Raw genomic sequence first — 18338 nt, forward strand, 5'->3', positions numbered from 1 at the left:
GGTGACGTAGGGACGAGGGCGGGGACTGCTAACTCCATCGGCTGACAAGAAGTTAGTCAAAACGACCGGATCGCTTACTTCTGCTTTAACTCGTTGAAACGACGTATTACCGCCACCTGGTGTTTAGGAGGAGGACACCTTCCCGTCAGTTATTAGATTTTCTCAGTTGCATGTAAACTGGGACGAGGACAGAAGTCCGATTGGACGCCAAAATTGAATTTTGAGCAGATAAACTTTCCACTCTTTTCCTTTTCTTTCTAAATTCCTAATCTGGTGTAAGAGGATGATACTGTGACGACAGTGGATCTGGGGGAAGGATGTTGTTCTCAACATCTGGAGGGTTTCGTGGGAAAATAAAAGTAGTACCTTATTTGTAAACATGAGGCCAAACCCTTTAATCTGTTTGTAGTATGTATGTGTGTGTATTAATACTGGATTTTATTGTGTGGAAACTAATAAGTGGTAAAAGTCAGTAGTAAGTACTGGCTGCATGTACGTACTGTAGGAAAATGATATTTTAGAGGCAGATGAAGTGTTTAATCTTTAAGAAATGTAAAGCTGCTGGCTAATAATAGCAGCTCGGGTCTTTCTCTCCCTCCTCAGCCTGACGAGACACTGGAGCCGTTCTTCGACTCTCTGGTTCGTCAGACTCCCGTCCCCAACCTCTTCTCTCTCCAGCTGTGTGGAGCCGGCTTCACCCAAAACTACTCCCTGGGCAGCGCTACTGTTGGCGGCAGCATGGTGAGTCACACATACACATACACACACACACACACACACACACACATAAAGTATCATATTTTGGAGCCGGTATTGAATTCTGATTTTTTGTTTTGTTTTCCACCCTCTGCTCTCAGATCATTGGCGGTGTGGACACGTCGCTGTACGTCGGAGAGCTCTGGTACACGCCCATCCGCAGGGAATGGTACTATGAGGTCATCATCATACGTATTGAGGTCAATGGACAGGACCTCAACATGGACTGTAAGGAGGTGAGAGCTTTTTTTACTGATTAAACCTTTAGGGCCCTAGTTTCCTGGCGCAGCGCAGGTAGCGCAAGGTAGTGCAGCCGGTCTAATGCAAGTTTCGACCAGCGCAGCCTAGCGCAAAGTCAGATTGGGAGATTTGTAGATCGCGCTGCGCTGAGATAGGCGTGGCCGCGCAGCAGGGGGAGACGTCACAGATTCAGCTTGGTGCAGTGGAAGTTTTGTGCGAAAATGTCTCGCCGAGGTTGCGCTGAAAGCTCGCCACCTCCAACCAGGTCTACTCTCAGCGCAGGGCGGAGCGCAGCAGGTGCAGTGGAAGTTTGGCTGACTGACCTGCAGTGCACACACGTCACCAAGACCTCACAGGCAGATCTCCACAGTTCCAGACACATTTCAATGCAATAAATATCCACAATAACCACTATTTAATGCAACTAATGGAATCAACACGTGAATTTATATCTATATAGATTGTCCTGTCACATCTGACGTCAGATCAAAGCAGAGATCAAAGGCTGTGGCACGCGTAAAGGAAACTCCACCTGAATTAACACAGCAGGGACGAACTGGCACTGAAAAGCAGCTGTGGATGTCCCAAGCAGGACTGAGGGTGGATGACTGCATGTCGCTGCTGTGTTGAGATAGCACTCTGCCCTTGTGATGATCGCTTTATTTATTTATTTACTTATTAATTCATTAGCGCGAGCGACCGCATCAGGCAGCCGTAATGAAAAACAAAACACAAATCTTCATCTCTCTTAGTCCACCACAACAGCCTCTGTGTCAGATAGTCAGTATATAGCCTATACTCAGCATCTCTTTCACAGAAAAAAAAGAGACGGACAGAGAGAGAGAGAGAGAGAGAGAGAGAGAGAGAGAGAGAGAGAGAGAGAGAGAGAGAGAGCGTCCTTTACGCTGATTTCATCCGTTACGCATGGTGTTTGTTTATGTTGTGATTACACCTCTCATCTTGCTTACACAGGGTTTGAATAAATGTGAGTTTCTTTATTAGTTTATTAGTTGTTGTTTCTTACACTGAGCACCGGTTCTCAGTGTATCAGATCAATCCTGGTTAAGTATATTAGTAAACTCATTATTGGTCACTCTGAGCTCGGGCCTCCGGACCGCACAGCTGTTTCCTCCGGGGAGAGGTTCGGCCTCTGGCGTCGCTGTCTCCTCCGTCCATGTCCAAGTATAAAATGACAAACTTGCAGCGCGCATCACCCGCCGCGCAGTTAAAGGTGAGGAGAGGAGCTCATTTGATTGGTGAAGATCTGACTCGGCTGTGTCAAACCCACTCCACGCCTTTCTCTCCTCCTCCTGTCTCCCTCCCGCCCTCTCTCCTCCCTCTTTGCCGTTTGCGCCGGTGGGAGGGACGAGGGGAGGGCTTGCGCTGGTCTAAGTCTGACTGCGCGGCCCACCAATCTTGCGAAATGGACCTGGGCCACACCCCGTTGACGTGGCGAAGCTGCGCTGAGGTTAGACTTCGCCCGGTCCACGAGACTAGGGCCCTTAATGTCAATGAGACACGAGGTCTCATTTCCAGCAGAGACATGAAGTACAATACAATACATGGCTCAATGACATGATGCAACCCAATGTCAATGTGGTATATTTTTTCCATAAAAATCTGACTATATACATAAAAATACATTTGGATTCAAATGTGGAATAAATGTAATTCACTTTTGTGATGCAACACTATGTTTCTTGACAAATTTTACATTATTTGTAAGAATATTATTCGTGATGAAATGTATTTTTTATAAGTTCACTTAAATCCACTGTAGGTGGATCAAATATTTAATAGATTATCATTCTTTTGTGGTTAAACCGTTTGACATTTTCATGGGCTTGAGTCTTACTTTTGTTAAAAAGAATTGCCAAATGTAATTTCAAATGACCAACATGAATACAAAGTGTACAAATCTGATTTTATTTCTTTTTAAAGATATGTTTAAATTGTTCAACTTGCCAACCCTTATTTGTCACTGACTCACATACATTTACATAAAAATGCCAAGTGGAAACATATTTGACTGACAGGAACGATTTAATGGTCAAACACTGATACTACAAGTCATTTTAGAGATTTTAATTAATGTTCCTCTGTCTTTTACAGTACAACTATGATAAGAGCATCGTGGACAGTGGCACCACCAACCTCCGGCTGCCGAGGAAAGTCTTCCAGGCTGCAGTCAAGGCTATTGAAGCAGCCTCTTCGGTCAGTCCCCATGTATCATATTCACTTTTTCTGTCTCTCAACAATTGATTTTGTCAATTAACTCAGTATCAAATAAGACAATAGTGAATTTTCTAACGTCCAGCCTCCACTTGTGACCTTGATTTGTAATGAGCATGTATGGGAAAGGAGATAATGGATGGATGGGTCTTTCAGACTGAGCAGTTCACGTCTGGGTTCTGGCTCGGGGAGCAGCTGGTGTGTTGGCAGGCCGGCACGACGCCCTGGCACATCTTCCCAGTCATCTCCCTCTACTTGATGAGTGAAAACCGCAACCAGTCCTTTAGAATCTCCATCCTGCCGCAGGTAACAAATGTGGTCACATAAAAGAAGTTCTCAACTATCCTGAAGTCTTGAGCTACTTCCGTCCCCCCTGGATACATAATTATAACATTAAATCCCCTTCTTGTGCAGGGTTAAAAGAATTATGATAAGAGTGTTAAATACTGTTTAAAGACAAATTGTAACTTTTCTATCTACATGACGTTTTAATTAAAATTATAGTTACATAAGGTGTTTAAATTAATTCATCTGTAATTCTGAAGTCGTAGGTGCTTTCATTGAGTTTCGTTTTCTCTGTGCACTCGTACTGTACAGATAGTTGCTGTATCCTTCAGATAACTCTCTCATCTAGTCTTCAATAGAAGAGAGGCGTGCTTCATACTGTGATGGAAGAAAAAAAAGAAGAAGAGAGAATCAGCTTTGAATATGTTTTCTAAAGCTTTTCACAAAGCTCTGAAAAGACATGAAACATTTTCCTTTTCAAAGCCACAAGCCTTAAATCTTAGCGGTTGTGTAATGAGTGAGATTCGACAGGGAGAGTTCAGGGCCACAAACCTGTGGACGACTGAGAAAAAGAGTCCAAGAAGCATATTCACAGGAAATAACAAGACTGATGCTGGATTCATTAGGTTGAGTTGATGCATTTGTCATTGTTCAGTTAAACATAAAAACAGAACATGTAAGAAACAAACTTCAACTGCATAGGAAATAAAGAAAATTAAAAGTGTAACTTATGTCTTGTTTATAATTTAGGATAACACAAAGGTGCACACAGCTGAGCAGAGGACTTTATGTTGGTGTGTTTGTGATGTTTCTAACACCCACTCACCTCCTCGATGTGTCTCTTTCTGTCCCTGTGCAGCAATATCTGCGGCCAGTGGAGGACGTGGCTTCGACCCAGGAGGAATGCTACAAGTTCGCAGTGTCCCAGTCCAGCACTGGCACAGTGATGGGGGCCGTCATCATGGAGGGTTTCTACGTGGTCTTTGACCGCGAGAAGAAACGGATCGGCTTTGCTGTTAGCACCTGCCATGGTGAGGATTTGTATTTTATTTATTTATTTTTATTTAGATTGGGGGCAGCCCATATTAATGGACATTGTACACATGTCAATATTGTGTAGTCCCCAGGCAGGTTGTTGTAAGAGTAAATGAAAAATACATAGAAGAACCATAGAAGACCAATACAAGACTTAAAGGGGAATTCCTGTTTTTTTTTACAATCTGGACCTTATTTCTAGCATAAAATACGATCATTTACTCACCCAGATAACTTTGGTGTCATTACAAATCCTTCTGACGAAATTAGATCCAGCCGAGAGCCGCGTATATCCGTATAATGCGAGTCTACAGGGCAGCGTAATGCATATAACACAAATAACACATATCTGCTGCAAAACTCGTTCATTTCACCAATATTTAGTTATGATACGCTAGTGCTATTCCCCTCTGAGTCCGGGGTTAGGTGTTATCAACATCCGGGGTCTGTAGGTTGACCTCCTAACCTCTGACCTGGATGATATCAAACAAGCCGTGCGGCGCGGCGCTCAGAGATGACATCATCCATGTCAGAGGTTGGTTGGTCAACCTACAGACCCCGGATGTTGATAACAGCTAACCCCGAACTCAGAGGGGAATAGCACTAGCGTATCATAACTAAATATTGATGAAATGAACGAGTTTTGCGGCGGATAATGTGTTATTTAGAGGCTGCCCCGTGTACTCGCATTATATGTATATACGCAGCTCTCGGCTGGATCTAATTTCGTCTGAACGACTTGTAATGACACCAAATTTATCTGGGTGAGTAAATGATCGTATTTTATGCTAGAAATAAGGTCCAGATTGTAAAAAACGGTAATTCCCCTTTAACAAAGGGTAGTATAAGTACAATAAAACAAAACAAAAACATAAGCAGTACATACAGTATGTGCAGTGACCATAACAAGAAAAAAAAAAGAATTTTTCATTTAAATTTTTACTACAGGAAGGAGGGAGCAGTCGGAGGAACATAGAACGAATAAAGATTACAGTGTTTTATAAGGAACGTGAATGTTGATCTAGCATCTGTTCTCCTGATGTTTGTGTTTCTAAAAAAATACCCACAATCCCATTCTTCCGTTTCCCAGTGCACGATGAGTTTCGCACAGCCTCGGTGGAGGGCCCGTTCCACGGCATCGACCTGGAGGACTGCGGCTACAACATCCCCCCGACGGACGTGTCCACTCTCACGACCATCGCCTACAGTACAGGTCAAAAGTTTGGACACACTCAATGCATTTCCTTTATTTTCATGACTATTTACATTGTATATTTTCACTGAAATTCCACTAATGAACCCTGACAAGGCACACCTGTGAAGTGAAAACCATTTTCAGGTCAGGTTCACCTCTTGAAGCTCATCAAGAGAATGCTGAGTGTGCAAAGCAGTAATCAGAGCAAAGGGTGGCTACTTTGAAGAAACTAGAATTGGTGGGGGCAGAGATAGAGGAGGAGGAAGAAGGAGAGGAAGAAGAAAAGAAGAAAGAGAAGGCAAAGAAGAAAAGACGTGTTTTCAGTTAATTCACACTTTTTTGTTAATTCCACATGTGTTCATTCATAGTTTTGGTGCCTTCAGTGAGAATAAAGGAAACACATTGAATGAGAAGGTGTCCAAACTTTTGGCCTGTACTGTATATCTTGCCTTTCGACTGAATTCCTGCCTCTCACCTGTCCCTCGCGACATTAATGAGTAATATAAAGCTTGTCATCTTATTTCCATAAACCACACTTTTTTTTCTTTTTTTTTATTCAAAACTTTGTTTCACAATACAAAAACAGTTTTTCATGGTAAAATGCAATTAATAAAGCACATTTATATTATACGCCAGGGGGAATTTATAAGTTTACAAAAAAATGTTAAAGTTTTCACATATATTGATAGTCTTAATCGCTTTCTGGTTGTTTGAAAATTTGATGGAGGTTATGTATTGCTTGAGCTCACCGTTAAAAGCAGTAAAGAAAGGTTTTTAATGAACTTACATTTGTGAATATGAAATTTTGCCATTAAAATAATAAGGTTGATAATAAAAGTTATGTTGGCTTTTTCCTTGTTTTTTTTCAGGTCAGGGAGCCCAAACAGAACATTCCTCCAAAACAAAATAAAATCACCATCAACATTGATAGCAACAAAATTACAAATATCACTCCATAGTTTTTGCACAATAGGGCAGAGCCAAAACAAATGGGTCACAGTTTCAGCATGTACAGAACAGAAAGTACAATTCACATCAATGTCTTTTTAAAATCTTTTTACAATGTGGTCATTGGATGGATAACATTTATGAATAACCTTAAATGAAATTTCTCTCACTTTATTAGTTAACAGGTATCGGTTGGGTAAGAGCCAAATCTTCTTCCAGTCGGTGTCCTCCATAAAATTGTTCCAGTATGAGATCACGTATGGAACTGTGGTGGCATCCCTTTTAAACAGGAGTCTTATTAATTTATTGTTTTTCCCATGGTTGCCGGCCAGACAAGCTTTACCTATTGGGGTGTCTGACAAGGATAACAGGGAGAGCTGACTTGTTTCCATTCTTGGTTGAGATTTAAATAGCATGCAAACTCCAGATGGGATTGCTCCAAAAACTCTGGCAAAATCTGCAGGTGATACAGGAATATTATATTTCGTAAACTAGCGCAGGCGCAGCGGATCTGCCCTGCGCTTCGCCAACGAGGCGTGTCCAGGAGCAGTTTGCAATTTTCCTTCGAAGCGCAGCGGGGCGCATCCCGCCTACTTCCCTCCCACCGGCGCAAGTGGCATAGAGGGAGGAGAGAAGGCGTGGAGTGGGTTTGACACAGCCGAGTCAGATCTTCACCAATCAAATGAGCTCCTCTCCTCGCCTTTAAATCCGCCGCGCGCGTGAGGCGCAAGTTTGATTTCACCGTGGAAGAGGGAGGCAATTGACTGCCCAGCTCGCAGTGCGCACACGTCACCCAGACCTCACAGGCAGGTTTCCACAGTTCCAGGCACATTTAAATGCAATTAATAATCACAATAACCCCTATTTATTGTAACTATCTGAATCAGCACATACACGTATATCTATATCGATTGTCCCTCACACTGATGACAGATCAAAGGCTGTCGGCATGCGTAATGGAAACTCAGCCTGACTAAATTAACACAGATGAAACCAGGGAGGGACTGGGACAAAAAAGCACTCAACAGCCGGCACTCAACAACCAATCACCGTGTTGAGCGCCTTGAATTCGTGCACGAGAATTGACGTAATCCATAGCAACGGGGCGTCACCAGGGCGTCACTCTTAGTTTGCTCTTAGTGATTTATCCTTAGTAAGAGTAGGTCTCAGCGGCTTTGTGAATAGCTTTTAAGAAAAAACGCCTACGTAAAAACTTTTAGCGAGAGTTAGGAGCACTCCTAGCGGTAAGATAAAACCCTTTGTGAATACGGCCCCAGGTCCGGTCCAAGCTGGCAGTGTCCGGTCGCGTGAACAGACCTCACGGGCTGATGATGCAAAAGTAATCTGGGACAGAGGAGGTTATGATGTTATCCAGGTTTGCTCTGACATATTGAGAGCTGTTGCCCAGTAAAAAAAAACTAAAAAACAAAACACACACACACACACACACACACACACACACACACACACCTTTTCCATTAATAAAGACACTCATATTTAGTAACCTATATTTAAACCCATGTGCACAGATCACAACATAAACAAACAGCTGTGCGTAAAGGAGGCATCACGGAGCGTCTCTCTTTTTCTTTTTTCTTTAGAATTTACCTGAGATGGGAGATGTGAATATCTGCTCACTATGATGCCGAGGCTGATTGTGGTTTGCTGAGAGAGATGATAGTTTATTTGTTTTCAGTTTTATTTGTTATGGTCGCGTGATGATGCGGCGCGTGATGATCCCGCTAATAAACCAATAAGTAAATAAACTAGAAACAGCATTTCCTAACGGAACATGCGTGTGAATGCTGAAACCCAATGCTGAACCATGCTGAATTAGCAGAATAAATTGACAAAGACATGCGGAATGGCATACAAGAAACATGTCCATGGAAGGAATTGAACGCACAACTTCATGAGTGGTAACCTAACACACTAACCATATGGCCACAGAGAACCTGAGTTACAATGAGCTTTATACTATGAGGAATCAAAGACTGTCCAATGACAGCTGAATAATTGGAATCAAAAGTCAAGCAATGATGTGAAATGACTAAGGCAGGAATCGAACCCATGACCTTATGATCATTAAGCCTTTACTCTGCCACTCGGCTACAGAGAGCACACTGCTTTCAAGACTGTCATTCATTGTAATGTGATGATGTGCTGCAAACTGGTACGAGTAATCAAGGAGATAACAAACACCTGTAACCAATTGAAGGCGGGGGAGGAGAGCAGAATTCAACATAACATAACAAGAGTTCTTCCCTTGGTTTCGAACCAGTGACCTTGGGGTTGGCAAGCAGCCACCCTACCCCCAACACTACAGTGGAGTTGTGGGGCACTGCTATTTCATAGCAAAAACTCCAGATTTTTTCTCTTTCCAAACTCGGCCCGGCCACAATTTACACTCTACACACATAATTTTTTCAGAATTTGTAAGACAAACTTGTTATCTCTCATATCATCTGCTCAAAATATCAGAGAGACTTACAGAATTTAAACTCGGAGCCTCTTAGTGCGGCCACGTCTGTCTCTGCTCCTCATTGACTCCAATACAAATATTTTCTGAGAGAAGCAGAATGGCCTGATGTTTTAAAACTGCCAGCGTCGCCAAAATATTTACTGTAGAAACACCAAATCGTACCAAAAGTTTCAGTAAGTCCTTAGAGCAACGTTGATCTGTGTTTTGTTCTGATAGGAGTTACCGTTTTGTCATGCTAAGCCTAATTGTGAGACCGGTGCAGAGGCAGAAAATCGCTCTTTTTCTCCACGTTTCTGTCTGTCTCAGCCTGCGGGGCCCCTATCGCCGTGGTAACCTCTGTGATCCTCAGGCCAGAGCTCGTTAACTTCATAAACAATCCACCTGGCGCTCGTTTAAATTAGGGGTGGGACGATATGGGTAACTCACGATTCGATACTGTGGCGATATTTGGCCCACGATAATGATAATATCACGATACACGATATCTGCGATATTCGATATATTGCAAGAAATTTCATCAACGATATATCACGATATATGTGAATGAAAAAAAAAACATAAAAAGGAAAAAGTCTCATGCATTTATTCCAAAACTTTGTACAATGTACAAATGAATAAACACTGTACAGCTGGAGACATTAAAGTGCATGAACATTAATAACATGTCTTATGTAAACCAAGACAGTGCTTTATGATACTGAAAAGTCAGTAGCAACTTGTTTTATGTAATTTTCCATTCATGGTATTTAAAAATCATTTTCTGTAACATTATAAGACAGCGCCGCCCCCATTTTATACAAGTGCAAGTTACAACAACATATTTCAATTGGATTTAGGTCTGAAACATGATTTATTATTTGAAAAAAAAATTGAAATTTTTTTTTTTTTTGAAAAAAAAAATCGATATTTAAATATTCAATATCGATATCGTATCGCGGTATAACGTATCACGATATATTGCCATATCGATATTTTTGCCCACCCCTAGTTTAAATGTTTATAAACACCGACACAGCTAAATCAGACTGACACAGGATGCAGCTCATAGTCACACACACACACAGAGACTCTAGAACCAGCTTCATGTGATTACAGTTACACAAACGTGGGTTTGATTCCCATGTTGACAGAGATGGCAACACCGGCAGTAGCCCCGTGGCCCATTCAAAATTTCCCGAGAGGAAATTTTCTAGTTATTATTATTATTTATTGTTTTATAATTTGACTGGGCAGTCAAATTGCCACTGCGCTGGCTGCGCTTCGCCTTGCGCTGAGAGTAGACCAGGTTGGAGCTGGCGAGCTTTCGGCCCACTCTCCGCGCGGTCTATCGGCAACAAATTGTCACTGCGCCAAGGTGAATCTGTCGACACCTCCCCCCTGCTGCGTGACCGCACCCATCTCGGTGCACAGCAGTCTGCCAATTTATCAAATCCGCTGCGCACGTTGTTGCACTAGCGCCAGGAAAATAGAGCCCAAAAACTCATTATACGAATAGAGGAGACCATTCCTGTTGAATAATTGAGCCACATATACAATGTTATTATTAAACCAATACTCAATTTATGTTTAAATAAAATGTCCTTGTTGTTCCATATGTAATAGTTATGAGGTGAAAAATTATGCTTGAAGATAAGGGACCAGGAGAGAAAGGCCTGCCGGTGAAAGGCTGACATTTTACCTGGAATTTTGTCAATATTGTAGTTACATACTAAGAAAAAATTTAATCCACCCAGTTTTGACAGAATATGAAAGGGAATAATGTTCCAGATCGCATTGGGGTTCCTAAAAAATTGTTTGAGCTTTTGAGTTTTTAAAACAGATTTCTTCACTTGGTGTGTTCTATTTTTCCACAGGAAGTTGAGAAGCAGTTTGTCAATCTGATGGTGTATTCACACCTGCAGTGTTAGTGCGCACTAAATCTGGTGCGCACTAAATTTGGTCCAGTTTGGGTTGGTGTGAAAGCACATCGCACTCTAATGCGCACCAAAACTAGTGCGGCCTGAGGAGGTGGTCTCGGTTCGGCTCCAGCCGAACTCTGGTGCGCACTAGTTTAGGTGTGAAAGCAACCGCACTCTGGTGCGAGCCAACTGCCAGGCGAACTCAACACGTTTGAGCTAAAAGGGCTCCCGTAGTCGCTGACAACGGGTTAACGCAGCGGGGAGACCGCCCGGTGCTCCGGTGCTGCGGAGCTCTGTCCCCACAAACGAAGCAGCAGCAGCAGCAGCAGCGGGGCAGCCGGTCGGTGCGTGTCCGCTGAGTCCACTCAGACACCGGACAGGTCGGCGGGTCCGTGGAGCAACTGATTACCGAGCAGCGGAGGTCCGTGTTTAACGTTTAACCGGGAACTAACGGGACCGAGCTGGGTGAACGCAACCGGAAACCAGCCGGAAGTACCAAACAGAGTTATACATGCCAACAATATAGAAATAAATGACCAGAGCTACTAACAACCGGCCCTACTGGAGTCTCCATCATGAAAGTTTTATCAATCAGCGCTTCCAGATTCCAACCGGTAGTCATGGAGACGTGACGTTCTCCAAGTTTGGTCCCGAGTGATAAAAAAGCAGGTGTGAAAGCAACCGCACTAACTGAAAAATGAAACATTGTATCATTTTAACATTTGGTGCGCACCAGGGTGCGCACTAAACAGGTGTGAATCGTTAATATAATACATCCATGGTGTGAATACACCCAAAGATGCGTGACATTCCTTCTTTTCCATAAACCCATGGATGTATTATATTAACTGGATACCGGACTGGAAAATGGCCGCCGTTCATTTCAATGGAAGCTGCTCGCCTGGCGCATACGCCGAAAAAGTTTCTGACTTCCGGGTTTACTTCCGCGTTATCGGGCCCATAGAGCATGCGCAGTTGAGTCACCCCCCATAATGCTCTGCGGTCTCCCATCATGCACTGGGGCAATGAGAACGAGCAATCGCCGTTCTAGTTTTGGCGCTGCGCGTTCATGTATGTGTTACTTGTGGATTTAAGGAATGAGTATTAAGACTTTTACAGGACTCACACGGACTTTAAAACAAAGATAATGATTTAAAAAGTAAGACGGACGATCGTAGGTTTACTACGGTCGTTTATATGATCGTTAAATCGTTTTGACAGTTCATTAATATACGATGTTACACTGAAAACGAATTAGTCCGAACCTGTAAGCTTAAATCACAATGGAAAATACATCATAATTAACTGTATTTTTGTTAAACATGACAGAGATGACCCCAGAACACCTCAAATAATGTAATGAGGGCTTTGCTCTTACCTTTTTTATATATTTAACTTGCTGCACAGTTCACCAGTTGTATTTACAGGACGTTGGTGGAGGTATTATAAACTTAGTCACACGTGTTTTGTTTTTATCAACCACACTGTGATTAAAGACAGTGAGAGCTCTTTGGCAAATGCATCTTCCTTTTAATAATTGTCTGTACTGGCTGTGTTCATAGTTTCATCATCATCATTAAGCCTTCAGGTGGATGAGACTCTTTGTAATTCAACAGTTTAACCTTACAATATTTCCACAACACGCAGAATATCAGTGTCCACTAATACAGCTGTTACAGAACCAGACATTTTAATTAAACACGAATGCCCTAGACACAGTTGCAGATGTTGGATTTGGTAGAAGAAGAAAAAAGTCACAAGCATGTTGGTTTTTTTCCGAACAATTTAATAATATGATTATGAGTTTAAGTGATCATTTAGCATACTGACACTGAACAAACACACTGACGACGGTGAGGATGAGGAGGAGGAGGACGTCCACGGTTCTTCCTCCGGCCCCGGTGGAAGACGGGGAGCAGCTGCACCGTCAGGACACACACACGACACACCGACCATGGAGGAGTCTGGACAAGTCTCGGTTTACATTTGACCAGCTTGGCATTAATTAAACCGTAAAATAAATTAATGTGGACGTTGTGAACGGAGCAACAGGTGTTGAACATCAGCCGCGATGAGACACTGTTGACAGACACACACACACATACAGCATAAATGACTTATCAAGCTAAAATTACTGAAAAATATGAGTTTTACAGGAGCAGTAATGTAAAACAGTCCGGTTTCACGTCAGTAAATGCAGTCACTACGAGGCGATCTCATCAATTAAAACGTTACGTTTAAGAATACGAGTTGACAAGAGACTAATAACAGACATTAACTATCATAAAGTTAAATTAACTCGATGTGACCAAACAAAAACTCACCTTTGAGCGGTGTTTTCCACTTTTCTGAGTGATTTTTGCTCCGGACAGCGTCTCATTAGTTTCAGGCATCCTCGGTCCCGAGACACACACGACCGCGCACTGCTGGTGCACGGACACAGCCGTGACGTCACGGCCAGAAATGAGACTTTTCTGTGGCTTTTCTGGCTGTTAGAAAACATTTTGACGGATAAAAAGTCCATGACTTAAAAATATAGAATACAAAGATTAGTAATTAACGGAGGTTACAGCTGGAGGTGTCCTGTGAACAGTTTTACAGGCTTCTCTTTTACTATTGCGGTCTATGGGAAAAATCCTTTTTGGGCCCCATGGGATTTTTTGTTGCAGTACCACGGGTGGCCACTGGAAAAAATCGGCGTGCCTGCTGAGAGGATTACAGGGGGGCTGCATAAACCACACTTTTTTTTTTTTTTTTTTTTATTGACGATTGTAGTTGGGATGTACAATGTGAAATGAGGGATGAGGGGGTTACAAAAAAAAAATGGAATACTGTCAACAGGTTCAGTTACATAGTATCATGACAGGCAGGAGAAGACAAAGGAAAAGTACATTTTATGTTAGGCAAACAGAGGTCTATTCAAAAACGTGGAAACAGAGAGAATAGTACTATGGTCTTGATGGCTTTCTTATTTTCAGATTGACTAATTAGGTTGATGTATTGTTTGATTTCGTTTCTGAAACGGTGAGTGCAAAGTATTTGATTTGTAAATTTGCGGTTGTGAATATGAGCTTTGGCTAAAAATAATATCAAATTGATTATATAATATTGGTTTAATTGGGAAGCCGAGACTGAAAAGAAACCAAACAATACATTTTTATAGTCCAAAGCAAAGTTTTTGTCGAAATGTTGACGGATAAAAGTAGTTACATTTTTCCAAAAGGATTGCAGATGAGGACATGACCAGAAAAGATGTTCAAAATCTTCTGGAGCCTGTTTACAGAATGAGCAGAGTTCATTAATGTCTTTTTTATATCTTTGCATAAATAAATTGGAGGGATAGATACGATGGATTAGTTTAAGGGATACTTCTTTGATTTTATTTGTGATAAAATATTTGTAGGGGAGGGACCATATGTTTTTCCAGATCAGGTTTGTGAATAAATTATTCCAGTATGAGACAACATTGGGGGTACTGATGTTTTCTTTTTGAAATAATGCACGTACAGTACGGTTGTTTTTTGCTGAGAAGCAGATTCGACCAACTTCAGTCTGTACAGGCTCCAGAGGTAAGGGGTCAGACTCAGGTAACAAAACATTTTTTAATAACATAATCACACCAGAGGGTATTGCATCAAATACTATTGCATATTCTTTTGGAGGAATAGGAAGTGTATATTTGTTTAGAAATTCTGAATATGATAATAGTGTGCCGTTAGAGTTGAAAAGCTGACTAACCAAAATAATGCCGTGGGTGAACCAGTTCTCTAGAAAAAGTGATTTGTGTTTATATTGTATGTCCCTGTTATTCCAGATATAATATCTGTGGGGGGTGAAGTTATGTTTATAAATCAAAAACCAGGAAAGAAGTACCTGTTTATGAAAGTTGGCTAGTTTTATGGGAAGTTTTTCAATATTGTAGGTACAGAGTAACAGAAAATTAAGGCCACCGACTTTGGAAAATATATAGTTGGGAATGAAGTTCCAGATTGAAGTTGGGTTTTTGATGAATTGTTTGATCCAGTTGATTTTGAATGTGTTATTAAGAGTGGAGAAATCTAAAAAATTAAAACCTCCATTCTCATATGAGTTCATTAAACTTGATTTTTTAATGTAATGGATTTTGTTTTTCCACACAAAGTTATAAAGAATTTTGTCAATGGCAGTAGTGGTCTGTTTATTTACTTCCAGAGATATTGCTGTGTATGTAAGCCGGGATAAGCCCTCTGCTTTAGATAAAAGAATTCTGCCCTGAAGGGACAGATCTCTCTGAAACCACGAGTTGAATTTTTTCTGTGTTCTTTCTATAATGTGGGTAAAATTCAGAGAGCATCTGTTGCTTGTGTTTTTGTTGATGGTGATTCCCAAATAGGTGACAGACTCTTTTACAGGTATGTTGGAGATAGATGAAAGAGTACAGTTTTTAAGTGGTAACAGTTCACACTTACTTAAATTCAGGTGAAGTCCGGATGCACTGGAAAAAACTGAAATTCGGTTAATAGCAACAGAAATTTGTGAGGCATTTTTTAAAAATAAGGAAGTGTCATCTGCTAGTTGGCTAATGATGATTTCCTTGCCTGCTATGGATATCCCTTTGATGGGGCTCTGCTTGATGAGGTCAGAGAGCAACTGAGCACATATCAAAAATAAATATGGTGACACAGGACATCCCTGCCTGATTCCACAGCTCAAATCAAAACGTGGGGAAGTACCTGTGTGCATTTTAATTGAACAGTTTGCTTTCTTATACATAGTTTCGATTGCTGAGCAAAAGTACCTACCAAAACCAAGTTTCTGTAATGCCTGAAACATAAATTTGTGTTCAATGGTATCAAATGCTTTACGAAAATCCAGAAATAAAATAAAACTATCGTCAGGGCAGTAGTCAGCATAATCAATAAGATCCAGGACAAGTCTTATGTTGTTGGATATGTGTCTGCCCTTCATAAATCCTGTTTGCGTTTCATCAATAATGTAATCCAGTACTGCTTTAAGTCTTTTGGCAAAGATTCCAGCTAAAATTTTATAATCATTATTGAGGAGACAAATAGGTCTCCAGTTATCTATGCGGAGTGGGTCCTTATTGGGCTTTGGGATAAGTGTTAAGAGCCCTTGGTTTAAGGTAGGAGGAAGAGTTTGTTTATGAATGGATTCGGTGAATACACCATGGAGGAAGGGGGCAAGTTTTTCAGCAAATATTTTATAAAATTCAGATGTTAAGCCATCAGTACCAGGAGACTTGTTTAATTTAAGTTGCTGGATAGCAGAACTGACTTCTTCCAAAGTGATTTGCTTGTCACAGATGTCTCTCTGGTCATTATTAATACATTTTAATTGAGAAAGATATCCAAAAAAATCATCTGTAGCGGTTTTATCATATTGTGATTTATATAAATTCTTATAGAACATTAAACAGTGATTGGATACCTTTTGTGGATCATCTGTGACAGTGCCATCAATGTTAAGTTTTCGAATGCAGTTCGCTTTACTGCGTGACTTTTCCAGTCTAAAAAAATATGCTGTGTTTTGTTCTCCTTCCTCCAACCATTGTTTTCTGGATCTTACATATGCTCCCTCTGCTCTGACTCTGTACATTTCATCTAGTTTGATCTGGTGTTCAATTAATTCTTGTTTGTCATCTTCTGTCAGATCTTCAGGCATACACTGAGTGAGAGTAGCAATTTTGGTAACCACTCTTGTTTCTTCCTCTTTTCTTAATTTGGCCAGAGAGGATCCATATTCTCTTAGGTATTTTGCTATCTCGAATTTCAGTAGTTCCCAGTTGTTAAGAAAACATTTATCAATTAAAGCTCTATGCCAGTGAGATTTTATTATGGAGTGAATTTTTTCTATAACAACTTTGTGTTTTAAGACTGAGTTGTTGAGTTTCCAATATGAATTTCGGTGGGTAGTGCTGGCATTTGGTCTAAAATTAATTTGAAGATTTATAGTTTTGTGATCTGTGAGTGGAGTGGGCAAGATGTTAGCACAAATATTATTTTCATCTAGACTACTTGAGATTAACCAGTAGTCAATTCTAGATCTACAAGTGCCAGTTTTGTTAGCCCATGTATATGACTTAGTACTTGGATTCTTTTTCCTCCAGATATCTATCAGTTGGAATTTCTGCATAAATAACATTACATTAGTTGGAGAATTTGTTCTGTTTTTCGGAGGCCATCTATCTACAGAGTCATCAACCGTGACATTGAAATCACCACCAACAATAAACAGCAAGTTTGGATATTTTGATAACCAAGATAGAAAACATGATTCCAAGGTGTCAAATAAGAAGTCATTCCCAGTTTTTGTGTTATAACCATATACATTGGCCAGAAGGACTATAATGTCATCAAATTTAATAATTAATATAAGAAATCTACCGTTTGGGTCACTCTCTGAGTGTAGTATAGCTCCTTCAAATTTGTTTTTCAGGGAGGTTACTCCTGCTGATCGTTCTGAGCCGTGTGAGAACCATATGTCATTTCCCCACTGATTTTTCCAGAATTTAGTATCATCTATAATTGAATGTGATTCTTGTAAAAAACAGAAATCAGTCTTTTGTTGTTTAATAAATAAAAACAGGGCTTTACGTTTTAAGTTATCTCGCAAGCCTCTGGTATTAAGTGACATCACTGATAAGGACATAACAGAAATGTATGCAAATATCTAAGAAAGCCAAAAATAGCCTTAATGTTTCTCTTCATAATTAAGGTTTTTAATTCTAAGTCTCCTGCAGTCAACAGATATCAAATACATAAAAATAAGGCAATAATTCATGAACCCCCTCATCTTAAGGTTAAAAACAAGGCACTCACACACCTCTCTTAGGATGAGTGCAGAACAAAAACACCAGGCTTCTACAACATTCATTTCTATAAGAAAAGAAGAATAATTCTTGCTCTTGTAGCCTAATAATAAGCCAGGGCACCTGAACTGTGGGAGTTTAATTAGGGAAAATTCAAAGGAGAAACTAAGTTGATCAATTGCCCAAAAAGGCAATAATTTAATTCAGATATGAAATAACATAAATTCATCTTAAGTATTTATAGCAGTATTGTGTACAGGGGTAAATTATATATAAGGCAATGATTTTAAGCAAATATTAAATAACATAAATTCATTTTAAGTATTTAAATGCACTATTATGCACACAATATATATATAGGTAACCAGAGAAAAAAATAAAATATGAATTGAATAAATAATAATAATACTAGAGAGAATAGGAGCAAAAAAGTTGTCCATTCTGAGTAAAAGAAAAAAC

At 40.6% G+C, this 18338-nt stretch overlaps 1 protein-coding gene across 1 annotated transcript in view; it reads left to right on the forward strand.

Moving 5' to 3' along the window:
• Positions 1 to 18338, forward strand: part of LOC310996207 (beta-secretase 1-like) — a gene marked incomplete at its 5' end in the record, with an annotated part of 61265 nt that overhangs the window by 11465 nt on the left and 31462 nt on the right. The window contains 6 exons of the mRNA XM_083985590.1: positions 604 to 741; positions 858 to 992; positions 3109 to 3210; positions 3385 to 3534; positions 4373 to 4544; positions 5639 to 5727. Coding sequence (XP_083841716.1) covers positions 604 to 741; positions 858 to 992; positions 3109 to 3210; positions 3385 to 3534; positions 4373 to 4544; positions 5639 to 5727 — 786 coding nt within the window. The remainder of the gene's footprint in view (positions 1 to 603; positions 742 to 857; positions 993 to 3108; positions 3211 to 3384; positions 3535 to 4372; positions 4545 to 5638; positions 5728 to 18338) is intronic.

Source organism: Trachurus trachurus (genome assembly GCF_905171665.1).
Source record: "Trachurus trachurus genome assembly, chromosome: 13".
Classification (NCBI taxonomy): Eukaryota; Metazoa; Chordata; class Actinopteri; order Carangiformes; family Carangidae; genus Trachurus; species Trachurus trachurus.